General features: G+C 42.6%; 1 protein-coding gene across 1 annotated transcript in view; it reads right to left on the reverse strand.

The window, feature by feature from the left end:
- The window catches only part of CACNA1E (calcium voltage-gated channel subunit alpha1 E), an 817,054-nt gene that overhangs the window by 39,465 nt on the left and 763,856 nt on the right, over positions 1 to 13,733 (reverse strand). The window contains exons 36-39 of the mRNA XM_073571345.1: positions 12,063 to 12,128; positions 11,865 to 11,956; positions 8,452 to 8,617; positions 1,451 to 1,578 (exon numbers count right to left, since the gene is read on the reverse strand). Of these exons, the coding sequence (XP_073427446.1) occupies positions 1,451 to 1,578; positions 8,452 to 8,617; positions 11,865 to 11,956; positions 12,063 to 12,128 (452 nt within the window). The remainder of the gene's footprint in view (positions 1 to 1,450; positions 1,579 to 8,451; positions 8,618 to 11,864; positions 11,957 to 12,062; positions 12,129 to 13,733) is intronic.

The raw sequence follows: 13,733 nt of genomic DNA on the forward strand, positions 1-13,733 counted from the left end.
GGGAAACAGAAGAGAAGACGGAGGGGTTACTAAATGCCTTCACCCCAGGAGCAGATTCAGGCGGGATTAAACCGCACTCATGCCCTTATTTCGACTCTTTCCACCCACACCCAATTCGTCTCTTCTGTTTTTTGGATTTTTTTAAGGTTTACTACTTTTCTACTGCAATGATGTTGCAAGCATGTCAGATACTCGTCTCCAGGCTTAGCTTCAGAAAACAGCTTGTCAAATTCTAGCCGTCTCCGCAATATTTACAGCCAGCTACTGAGAATATTGGGGGAGCCAGGTATCCCATCTTGCTACTAGATTTGACCAGAGGCTGCAGCTGTGATTATAATAGATCGTAATGTCGGGAACCCGCAGTTGCTTCCTCCTGGCTGAGTGTTGTGGCTCCTTGCATGCACCAGTGCAAAGCATGCTCCGGAATGCACTAAGAAAAGTTTTCATGCATTCTTCCCAAAAGTTCCTTCTGCTCATGCTGAGTTGCACGTTTCAGAGTCAACCAGCTGCCTCCCAATACCAGTAACCCTGGACCTCTGGGTAGTGTGAATATTTTAGATTCACAGACCTCTTTTGTATGGTTCTATAGTAGAATTTTAGATGGTTTTTGCAATCTCCATACATTGACATCCAAAATACTTTGCACCATTGCCTAAACTGTTCCTTAACTGTTCTTGACTCTTCTATCAACGCCACTTTTTGCGGTCACATCAGGTTTACTAAATCAAACCCTTCACTGCCTTGACTGATCATGATTATTATATTTTTGAGTTCCAGGGACTAGCTTGGGTACAGCTGCTGATTTAGGGAATTAGGTAGTGAATATTACTATTTAAACCTGGAGCCAGCAGCCCGAGGTCCCTTGCATGGTGCAGTAGTGGAGCGGTGGAGGGGAAGGGACAGTTAGGTGGAGGGAAAGGTGGGAAGGTATAGGTAAGCTATGCCCTTGCTGAGTGGAAAGGGCAGAGAGACTGGGCACCAAACCTTGCATGCCACCCTGTAGGGGCAGTTCTCTCCTAGGCCGAGCGGAGGCGAGATGACTCGGACTAATTTGTACATATCCTTATAGGGTATCCTGCCACTGGAAGAGAAGCACAGGCATGTTAATCAGAGCACAGCTCAAAATCAGGAAGCTGGAGATACCTCCATGGCCAGAGGTAACCCCCCCACAACTTCAATCACTGCACCATGAGAGCTCCTGGGGCAGCAAAATGTTAAACCCAGATACTGCAACAAGGCTGCAGTTTATTCTGGGACATGGGCAAAGGCATGGACATAGGCAAGGAAAGGAAACAAATAACAAGTGATCAATTCAGAGATACTACAGTTTGTAAAGTCTAGAAAAGAAAATTAAAGACCTTTTGTTTTAATTTTTATAGAATCTGCACCAAACATTTGAGTTTTTGAAAGTTTGACACTATAATAATGTTAGGAAAGTAAGATAATTTACCATGCTGCTCTATCGTATTCAGCCCAGATCCGAACAAACTCATCCAGGTGATGTGGTCCCAAAATGGAAGAGTCTCTTGTCAAGTATTCAAAGTTGTCCATTATAACAGCCACAAACAGATTTAACATCTGAGGATTACACAGAATAATATAATTATTGTTAAAACTAATATAATGTGGCAAAATAGATGCTATATGAAACTTTCAAAACTAATAAAAATGGAAAGTACAACTCGACATGTGAGAGCTTAAAATATGGACTATACAACCAGGACGCCCAGGATGGAGAACATAGGGGCCCAGGATAGTGGACATAGGGGCCTAGAACGGGAGACATAGGGGAGCAGGATGAGGGACATAGAGGTACAAGATAGGGGAACATATGTGCCCAGGATAGTGGACATAGGGGAGCAGGATGAGGGACATAGAGGTTCAAGATAGGGGAACATATATGCCCAGGACAGTGGACATAGGGGCCTAGAATGGGAGACATAGGGGAGCAGGATGGAGCACATAGGGGCCAAAGTTGGGGTACATAGAGGCCCAGGATGAGGGAACATAGGGGCCCTTGATGATGAACATAATTAAAGGTTCCAAGATGGGGGATGTTATTAAAAAAAGGGGACAAGGGCAATGACATGGGCGCTTCTGTATTCATATGGCGCAGTGCAGAAGTTGGGGAAAAAGTGGGGAATGTGCTCTAGAAGTGATCAGCTATAGATGTCTGTGTGTTACTTGCTGCAGAGCGATCTGTGTCGGATGTAGAAGAAAAGCAAAAATGAATTAATTGATATACAAACATCACTGGTAAGTACATGTACACTTACACTATATACTATCTACAAAGCTCCTGTGTATAAAGTCACTGGTGATCCCTGTGTTACCTGTACACTGACCACTGACACTATACAGAGAGCTCCTGTGTATAATATCATCTATGATCCCTGTATTATCTGTACACTATACACTATATACATAGCAACTGTGTATAATGCCAGTGGTGATCCCTGTGTTACTTGTACACTGACACTATATACAGAGCTCCTGTGCATAATAACACCAATTATCCCTGTATTACCTGTACACTATATGCTATCTACAGATCACCTGTGTATAATGTAACTGGTGATCCATGTATTACTTGTACATTCTACACTAAATACAGAGCTCCTGTGCATAATGTCACCAGTGATCCCTGTGTTACCTGTACACTGACACTATATACAGAGCTCCTAATATCACCGGTGATCCCAGTATTACCTGTACACTGACACTATATACAGAGTTCCTATGTATAATGTCACTGATGATCACTGTATTACCTGTACACTATATACCATATGCAGAGCTACTGTGAATAATGTCATCGGTGATCCCTGTGTTATCTCTACACTTACACAATACACTATATACACTATCTACAGAGCTCCTGTGTATAATGTCACTAATGGTAATATTAGTGCTATTAGTATTTAGATTTTTATTCATGATCAGTACTGTAGTATTATTCCGTTATGATGTGGTGATAATGTGTAGTCCAGTCATGGTGTGGCCCTATTTGTCCCATGTGCATGAGACCATTCAGTCACTATGTGGAGGTAAGATGTGGTCTGTTCATGGTGTGGCGGTATTTGTCCCATGTATGTGGTATTATTGGTATATTGGTCTTGTGGATTGTTTTGTGTATGGAGATAAATTGTTCTCTCTGATATCACTAAGGAGAAGATTCTTTATTTTCAGTAGAGATTAAAGACTTGGAAGTTTAACCCTTCTCTGTCCTGTAATATACTGTTGCACAGTATTATTGCTGCACTTACAGGGGTTCTCCATTGAAAACAAGTAATCACCTATTAACAGGAAAAGATATAATTAATTTTTTGGTGAGGGTCTGACTGCTGGTACCCGCACCGATCGACAGAATGTGGAACTTTCATCCCCATTAGAATTGAGCGACATGTACGACTCGACCACTAGTCCATTCATTCTTTAAGTGGCTGCAAGCACTACACTTGGCTTTTTCTGGAAGCCCCAAAGAGGATAAATTAAGCTGCGGTCAGACTTCCTACCTGCTGCTCCATTTTAAAATGGATATAAAAGTAACCTGTCAGGAATAAACGTTCCCCAGTCTTCTGATCGATGTGATTTTCATGTCATCCTGTGAATTGGTGATAACCTGTCATCACCAAAGAACCCCTTTAATGCAAACTGGCATAACTGTACATCCCAGTTATGGTGGCGCATAGTAGATGTGCATGAGCCTCCTGCATTTTACAGCTGACGCTCGATTGTAACGGTGATAACGGCTAACAGATATTCGCATATAGCTGTAGTGTGGCCCCATAGAGTCAATTCCACTTGTGGGTCGCAGATACCCCCAGTCTGACCCTGCCTGTAATCAATGTGCCGTACTAAATGTGCTTCACCGCTTTCTATCTGTATTTCATGTTCTGAACTGCTATCTACCTGTTCTACATGTACAGTACTAATCTGTACTAAATGTACTGTGCTACTCTCTACCGCTACTACATTTACTGCACTGATCTCTATTTGTTCTATATGTACTGTACTGTACTGCTCTGTACTGGTACTAAATGTGCCGTACTGCTCTCTCTTTACTAAATGCTCTCTACCTGTACTATATGTTCTGTACTGCTATCTACCTGTTCTACATGTAGTGTGCTAATCTGTATCTGTACTATATGTACTGTGCTACTATAGGTCAGACATTCAATATTTCCAGGATAAGATGTATAACAGTATGTAGTGAAATATGTATATGTATAGATGTATGACCAGCAGTAAATTAACATCTGTCCTTAGACTGCAGCTCTCCACATAGGTCATAACCTATGTTATCCTGAGAAGGCAGTCTCCTGTCTCCAATCTCATCAGGGGGCTTTACTGAGAACCACAAAGTGGAAACATCTCACACCTTCCAGCTCTTTTGAAGAAGGGATGCCAATTGAAGAATGACACTATCTATCTATGAGAAAGGTTACACAAAGAGTTTCAGAGAAAAATAATGTATTCATTGGTAAAATAACCATGGTCCTGTCACAAACCAACAATTAGAATATTAACATGAGAGGCTGGTCTAGAAACCTGATCCCTGAGTAAATCTATAAATTAGGCCTACACACAAAGAAAAAGGGTTCACAGTGAGGGGCAGCCTAGCTGATGTGCTCCATTTCATATTCCCCCCTCCCTCGGGGACAGAATACCAGACTGAATAGTTCGATATTTCTGTAAGTTTTTCTCCAAATTATTTTATCACTGTTTTTGCATATTTGTATGTCACTGTTTATTTCCATTTTATATCCTTTTATTGTAAGCACTGTACCTTTTATATTAAAGCTTCAAACTTTAATAAATCTGAACCTTGTTGCTCTAAAGAATCCATAGCCTTAGAGTGTGTGCTCCTGGTGACTGGCACATAGTAGTACTTCCGGGACTCATCGCCCTTGTTTTCGGTGAGTGGTGGAGGTGTGTATGAGCAGGGTGTGTGGTCTGTGTTGGGGTGTGATTTAAGCTCCCACTGTAGCCTAGGACAGAGGTTGAATGCTGGACTGAGTGAGAGGAGATAGATTAACCCTTGCAGGCGCAACCCCAAGTCACGTGCTGAGAAGCGGGTATGTGACAAATTGGTGGCAGCGGTTGGATAAACGAATATATCCCCCTGGTAATTCGTGACACCGTACTTCTTTCTTTTGACAATATCTGATGTGCAATAATTATTGCCTGTTAAAATAAATATTTAATGAAGCATCACCTTTAATTATTTCACAGATGTGAACTTCCTCAAATCCTTATTAAATAATTGAATATTAGTAGGTGTTCTGTTTTTTTGGGACAAAACTGCTGCCATAGACCTTAGAGGCCTAATTAGTATTAAACATGAAAGGGTTTTACATGTATTAGTCTAATCTATGTAATTCTTCTCATTCTTTGGTTTTAATTTTTATGGCACAGGAAATTAAAGTAGAAATCCTTGTGTCATGTTTCGCCCTATGAGGGCTTCCTCTGGGCATACTGTTGTGTGCTTTGCCTGGTATTTTTTGCAAGAAATCTTCATGTTTCACTTCTTACATCTTGCTCTTCATACGGTAGTTCTAACATTGTATTATATTTCAAGAACAGTATGACCACACAATAATGAATGCCATATATGATTTTTATTGATCTTCTATTTATATTTATCAGATGATCATTTTATATAGGTCTTCTGTTTGGTGCAAATGCAGTTGAAAGGGTTTATATGAGATAAGAAAAAGCATAACTGATTTTTTTTTCCAATAAACAGTAACACTGGGTGGTTTCTCCTCATCAGCTTTCTGCCATCACAATAGGTACAGGAACTTCCTTTCTCCACTTCCCAGAATGCATTACACCTGCTATTGCTCTATGGGTTGCCTCTCTTGAATTGAAAGCTTATCTCTCTGATTTGCCTGTATGCCTTTTAATAGACAGAAAAACAGGAGAAGAAACAATGTCCCCACCCACTTCCTGCAATCCATCTTGGTGTCTCAGCTGATAGAGATGGATTACACTTAACAACAGGCAGAAGACAGAAAATTAGACAGAAGGGAGAAACCCAGCGGCTGGCACTTTGGAATGATTTTTCAGGGGTTTGTCTGAAAGTGCAATAACAGATAACTAAAAAGACAAGAGTAGTGTTATTTTTTGGAAGAAAGTAGTCATATGTTCTAATTTCCCACAAAGCCCTTTAATGAGGACATTTCACTTGCTTAACGTTTAGGTAAATACCTTGTAAAAATTCTTGAACTCCCCTGATTCTTCCACTTTTTTTTCCATTCTGAGCTGCGTTGCGCCATTGCAGAGATATTCACATCTTCTGCTTTTAGAGAGCAGTATGTGAAATCTCTGCTTGTAGTTCAACTGGGCATTTCAGGGAGCATGTGCTTTCATCCCTCCCTTAAGACACTGCCAATCACTGCTTTGAGGCTGCTAGACTGCTAATTCAGATGGGAGCAGTGAAAGTGCACCCCAAGAAAAAATGGAAGAAACACCCAGTTGTATAATAAGCAGAGGTTTCACATACTGAGCTTCAAAAGCAACAAATGTGAATATCTCTGCAACAGAGTGATGCAGCGCAAAACGGAAAAGAGCAGCAGAATCATGAAAGCTTAGGGATTTCTCCAAGGTATTTAACTAAAATTTTTGAGCAAGCGACAGAACCTATATAAGTCACCCAGAAAGTAATCATGTCGTATATAGCATGCATAGTCATCAAAATGCAAAGAAAAGCTGTAGACTTGAATTCACATTTTCTTAGTATAGAGTAAGTCCCACATTTAATATAAGAACAGATATTCATCTACAATATATGGTAAGTGTATTCAGCATTTAAGAAGCACAAGTCTGTTAACTTAAGTGTTTGCGTCTGTATGTATGTAAGTACACATTATGTGTAAGAAGCAATAGGCGTGTGAATAACCCCAGTAAGAGCCGGATTACTTTACTTTTAATGCTGTACAAAATAGCCCCTTAATTTGCATTTGGCTGTCAAATACTTTTAAAGGCAGCAGCACATCAGAACTAATGTAATGCAGAATTGCCATTATCAGACTCGCTCATGTGTCACTGGCTGTGAACTGCGGGTCAAACGCTGAATATAATTTCAGATAAACATACAACCGATTGTAAAGTATTTGGGAGATTGCTGAAAAAAGCTTAAAGGCCCCGTCACACACAAGTATTGTGACGCAACAGCGATCTCACCAGCGAGATCGCTGTGTGTGACACTTACCAGCGACCGGCCCCCCTGCCGGTTATCGCTGATCATCCTGGCATGGCCAGGACATTTTTTTCATCGTTGGTCTCCCGCTGCCCAGCATGCATCGCTGCGTGTGACAGGCGGGAGACCAGCGATCAGCGAGCTGGCGCTGGTAACTAAGGTAAACAGAGGGTTTCTTAGCGGCGCGCAGCGCTTAGTTACCCACTGTGTAACTTAGTTACCAGCGCACTGGTACAGGGAGGTGGTAACCAAGGTACACATCGGGTTTCTAAGTGCCGCGCGCCTCTTAGAAATCCGATGTGTACCTTAGTTACCAGCTCCCTGCACCAGTGCGCTGGTAACTAAGGTACACAGTGGGTAACTAAGTGACGTGCACGCTTGTTACCCGCATGTCGCTGGTGCTGATTGCTGGTGAAGCTGCCTGTTTGGCAGCTCACCAGCGATCATGTAGCGACACACCAGCGATCCTGACAAGGACATATCGTTGTCGGGATAGCTGGTGCGTCACTATATATGACGGGGCCCTAACAGCTGCCTCTGGAGGTGCCGCTTTCTCTACCAAAGCATGAAGCATATAATGCGTTAGTAAGTAGAAGGAGTTTATGTCGAGAAGAGTTTATTTTTTGTTTCACTATTCACTGATCCGTTAGTAGCATAAGTTTGGATAACTATAGGTCATCTGGGTTGCCAAAAAAAACCATTACAAGGTAGTCACATCTTAATATAGCATTGTGCACACAATAGAAAAATAATTGGATTTAGGGCCAGAGTACAGGCATGTGGCCATGGATCCCCACCACCTTGGCTTCTAGGGTGCACCTTTCCACGTTGCCCAGGCTGATTCTTATGACTTGCTTGTTAAAACACAACAACAGTTGTGGAGAACAGATTATCCAAAGGGTGTAAGGAAGCTACATATTTGGGTAGTCCGTACTGCTCAGATAATAATGGATAGAGATCTAGCCATGCATGCTTTTGCTTCTCTCCATAGAAGCCTATGTCAGTTTATCAGATCTGTTGTGTTCATAAGTACTATAGACTTTAATTAAGAAGGGAACATGCACACAAGGCCAGTAGCCACCTTTCCTGTATGTTCTTCTAAAAGAGCGTTAGATATGGTCTGGGTCGCAGAGATGGGTTAGGGGCCTCCATAATATGATTCTGCATTCTATTACTACAGAAAAAAAAGAGCAAAATGCAATAAGAAAGAATGTAAAAAAATGAAGGCAATATCAGAGGAAACTTACCAGAAATGAGCAAAAGAAGATGAAGGAAACAAAATAGACATAGGCCAAGTCAGTGCCACAACGTTCATTCTCACTGTGTCCAGAGGCCGCACTAGTATCGGGTTCACAGCCCTTATCACCAAGGCATGATAACATGATCTCCTGCCAGGCTTCTCCTGTAGCACTCCTACCATTAAAATATCAGTTAATGAGGTTCCTTCTAGAGCAATCAAAATCTCTAAATTACCAATTCACAGGTTATGTGGAAGCTTTTGCAAAATGTTCGTTGGGGTGCTTGGCTGTGAAATGGACAATCACTTCCTTATGCAGGGTTTTTATTAAGGTGTTTCATCTACTATTTTGTATGATTTTTCTGAATGAGCATTGCACTTTCACTTACCGCACATCTCACAGTGCCTTGAAAATGTATTCATACCATGTAAGCTTTTACATATTTTGTCGCGTTACACCCACAAACTTAAATGTATCTTATGTGCTATACCAACACAAAGCTGCAAGTATTTGTAAAGTGTTAAGGAAATGATACATGGGTTTCTAAATAATTTAAAAACATAAATTTGAAAATTGTGATGTGCATTTGTATGCAGCCCCCCTTAGTCAATACTTTGTTGGACCAACTTTTGGCAGTCCAACCAAACTGGGCAATCGTAGGAGAAGAGCCTTGGTGAGAGAGGTAAAGAAGAACCCCAAGATCACTGTGGCTGAGCTCCACAGACGCAGTAGGGAAATGGGAGAAAGTTCCACAAAGTTAATTATCACTGCAGAACCCTCCACCAGTCAGGCCTTTATGGCAGAGTGGCCCAACGGAAGCCTCTCCTCAGTGCAAGACATATGAAAGCCCGCATAGAGTTTGCTAAAAAACACATGAAGGACTCCCAGACTATGAGAAATAAGATTCTCTGGTCTGATGAGACGAAGATAGAACTTTTTGGTGATAATTCTAAGCAGTATGTGAGGAGAAAACCAGGCACTGCTCATCACCTGCCCAAGCCAATCCCAACAGTGAAACATGGTGGTGGCAGCATCATTCTATGGGGGTGTTTTTCGGCTGCAGGGACAGGAAAACTGGTTGCAATTGAAGGAAACATGAAATCAGTCAAGTACAGAGATATCCGGGATGAAAACCTCTTCCAGAGTGATCTGGACTTCAGGCTTGGCCGAAGGTTCACTTCCAACAAGACAATGACCCTAAGTACACAGCTAAAATAACAAAGGAGTGGCTTCAGAACAACTCTGTGATCATTCTTGACTGGCCCAGCCAGAGCCCTGACCTAAACCCGATTGAGCATCTCTGGAGAGACCTGAAAATGGCTGTCCACTAACGTTCACCATCCAACCTGACGGAACTGGAGAGGATCTGCAAGGAAGAATGGCAGAGGATCCCCAAATCCAGGGGTGAAAAACTTGTTGCATCTTTCCCAAGAAGACTCTTGGCTGTACTAGCTCAAAAGGGTGCTTCTACTCAATACTGAGCAAAGGGTCTGAATACTTATGACCATGTGATATTTCAGTTTTTCTTTTTTAATAAATTTGCAAAACATTCTACATTTCTGTTTTTTTCAGTCAAGATGGGGTGCAGAGTGTACATTAATGAGAAAAAAATGAACTTTTTTGAATTTGCGAAATGTCTGCAATGAAACAAAGAGTGAAAAATTTAAAAGGGTCTGAATACTCTCCGTACTCACTGAAAAAGGGGATTAATATATGCTCCATGGACAAATAACGTTTACAGGAGGCGAGAAATCCAATTTCAGATTTTATTTTTAATTTACAAGTTTTATACCATTGTAGTGGAGTGGTACTGACCCGGAGAGTTATGCTGTCAGGTGATTTATACCACATAATGTACACCATAAGATAAAAAAAAATTGGGAGAATTGCATTTTTTCATGACACTTGGAATTTTTTCCCGTTCTCTCTTACATTGTGTAGTAAAATGAATTGATGTCATCCAAAACTACAACCTCTTATTCCGCTATATTGATGGAAAAATATAAAAGTTATGGCTCTTGGAAGATGGGGAGGAAGAAACAAAAAGGTCAAAAATGAAAATTTGCCTATCATAAAGGGGTCAAAGAGGGTAAATAGTGGCACATTCTTATTTTTCCAACCGCCAATACTTTCAAGAGGATTAGTGAATAATTTACTTTACAATGTGAAGCTGTAGGAATAGTAACAACTATTATCTTATGGTCATACTGTGGTGCCCCTGAGGGTTCAGTCGCCACAGAGGTACTTCACCTCCTTCTGAGGTGTAGTATCCCACTCCCCAGGTAAGATGGTAACAAATGACCAGACTCCACCACTCACATCCAACACAGACACTTTAGAATAGCAGAGCACCCTTTGTGGCGCCCTGCTTGGAACAAGAAGAGAGCTGGGTGGTGGGTGGAGCTGAGACTGCACAAGAGAGCGGGAGAATGTTAGGAAAGGGTCAGATGGTGAGAGAAGATCCCCAGAGAGGGATGGAGTGAAAGCAAGTGCTGCAGCAGACTTCAGTGACCTGGAGCTGCTGGCACGGGAAAGAGCAATAGAAAGCCTGATTCTTCAGAAGGAAGAAAGATTAGTACGGAACGTGAGGAGAGAGACTGGGGACTAGGGCCAGTGCAGAGCCCTTCCCTTAGTTCAATGCGCCAAGGCCGGGCACTAGTATCCGAGGCTGTTTGTGAAACTAATGTTCCTGCAGCAGAAACCGGAGGAATAGGAGTTGTGACCACTCTATTCCCACCAAAGACTCGAAGACACAGTGGCAACCTAAGTGTGAGCCGGGACATGACGGATGGAGTCGCCGAAGCAGGCTACAGTCACCTGTCATACGAGTGGAGTTTGAGTAACATCAAGTAGGAGGAACTTCAGTGTAACTCAGTACTGCAAGTACCTCAGATAAGTGCTATAAAGGAGACGTTCAGAACAGGCACATGAAAGGGAGTGCTGGAAAGGTTAATTCCATTTGCCTGGGAGTTGGCTAAGCCCCTGGTCTGGAGACCGCGGCATTGAAGCGGGCACCTGTCTGTGCCAGGAACGTGAGTGAAAGAACTGGAACTGCACTCATTGCCTTCTTCCTGCGCCAACCCATTCAGCACTGCTACATCCCTGTGCCTAACACTGCACCCTTTCTCTCAACACCTATTACTACTGCCCTGGGACTACAGCTCCACCTGTGGGGAGCTTCAACATCATTGCTGCACCACACCATCTGTCCCAGAGAAGCAACCCTGCAGCCCTGGTCAAACTGACCGGAGACCACAAGTGGCGTCATAAATCATCTCATTACTTTATCCCCCTCACTCTACCCCTTTTACATTGACTGCCTGAGGCCACGGACCGGGTCACTGCCACTGTGACATCTCCCATTGAAATCAACGGGCCCGGCACCGAGTACCCCACGGCTTCTGGGGCGAGTTAATACCAACCTGAAAAGGAGCATAAGGGAACTGAAGAAGCTCCGGAAGTTGTTGTGTCTGTTGATATGGCTGTCCTCTTCTAAGCGGATGTTTCCAAATACCTAAATACATAAATCAATACTTATTTATAGGCTTGGTCTAAGGTGTTGGCTACTGTTACATAGAATGTAAGGGAGAAAACAAAATGTGACTGGGCAATAGACTCACCTGCATTCCAATAATAGCATAGATGAAGAACAGCATGGCAATCAAGAGGCAGACATAAGGAAGGGCCTGAAAAGTAAGTGAGAAAGTTATACAATGAATATATGAAAGACCAGAAGAAAGGTGTAACTGGGGCCATAATGCAAAGTCAGTAGCAAGTACCTAGAAATTGTCCCATATCTGGAGGGTCATATCTATAGTGGGTGTAAGGTTTGCAGGTGCACCTGGGCCCTAGAGCCTAAGAGGGCCAAAATGTCCCTTTGTCCAATAAAGTAAAAACAAAATATTAAATGGGTTGTCCGGTCCAAAATGATAAGTCTGCAATAACTCTGTGAGACTATAATCTTATGAATCCTCCCGGCGCATGCACTGTACGCTCTGGAACTTCGCTGGTTTCTGAGCCGTGACCAGTGGATACTTATTGGTTATGTATACTACCGGCCACAGTCCGACTAGAGGGTGTGACCTTGCTCCATACACTTGTATTGAGCAAGGCAGCATCAACTCGTCGGCCATACCCACTGGATGGCCAGGTCACTAGATGGGGTGCAGTCTCACTCAATACAAGTGTATGGAGTGCAGCTATGCCCACTAGTCGGGCTGTGGCTGGGAGTATGTATGACTCATACGTATCCGTCGGTCGGAGAATCTGAGCAACACACAGTGCGTGCACTGGGGGGATTCGTAAGCCTGCAGTCACACAGAATGACTGCAGACTTATTATTTTATTGCCGTACTTTAATCAGTATAACGGCGCCGACCTGACACTGCCTGTAGGTTACTTAGCACAATCTGCAAGTTATGTCACCGAGTGTCTGCACAAAAACACATGATATTATGCACATACGGTAGATTTTGAAGGAATGATGACATGAGATCATCATCGAGAAACGACATAGCTATGAAGCAGCCCAGCATGATCAGAGGAGGAAAAGGAAATTCTAGATTTAAGAGATCCAGAAAGCAAAGCAAAGCCTTGTTGCCTAAGCCCCTATCATCCATCAATGGGATACTACTGTAGATATTATGGATGTTATACGAATAATAATAATAATAATAAATTTTATTTCTATAGCACCGACATATTCCGCAGCACTTTACATTTCAGAGGGGATTTATACAGACAATAGACATTACAGCATAACAATAATCACATAGATTATAACAAATACCAAGAGGAATGAGGGCCCTGCTCGCAAGCTTACAGTCTATGAGGAAAGAGGTAGACACGAAAGGTGGGTGGTAACAGTTGCCCTGATTGTATGGACCAGCCATAATGTTAAGTGTGTAACAGTACAGACACAGAGGGCTAATGGATGCATAAAGCATGTGGGAACATGATGCGGGGAACCTGGTTATGGTAAAACTTTTGGCTGTGCCACACAGGGATAGATTAGTTTAATGTGTTGAGGCGATAGGCCAGTCTGAATAAATGCGTTTTCAGGGCACGCTTAAAATTGTGGGGATTGGGGACTAATCGTATTGACCTGGGAAGTGCATTCCAAAGAATTGGTGCAGCACGTGTAAAGTCTTGGAGACGGGAGTGTTAGGTTCTGATTATTGAGGATGCTAACCTCAGGTCATCAGCAGAACGGAGGGCGCGGGTAGGTATACTGAAACAAGGAAGGAGATGTAGGGTGGTGCTGAGCCATGGAGGGCTTTGTGGGTGAGGGT

Source organism: Dendrobates tinctorius, unplaced genomic scaffold (genome assembly GCF_039654945.1).
Source record: "Dendrobates tinctorius isolate UK_male_01 unplaced genomic scaffold, ASM3965494v1 ptg000029l, whole genome shotgun sequence".
NCBI classification, from domain to species: Eukaryota; Metazoa; Chordata; class Amphibia; order Anura; family Dendrobatidae; genus Dendrobates; species Dendrobates tinctorius.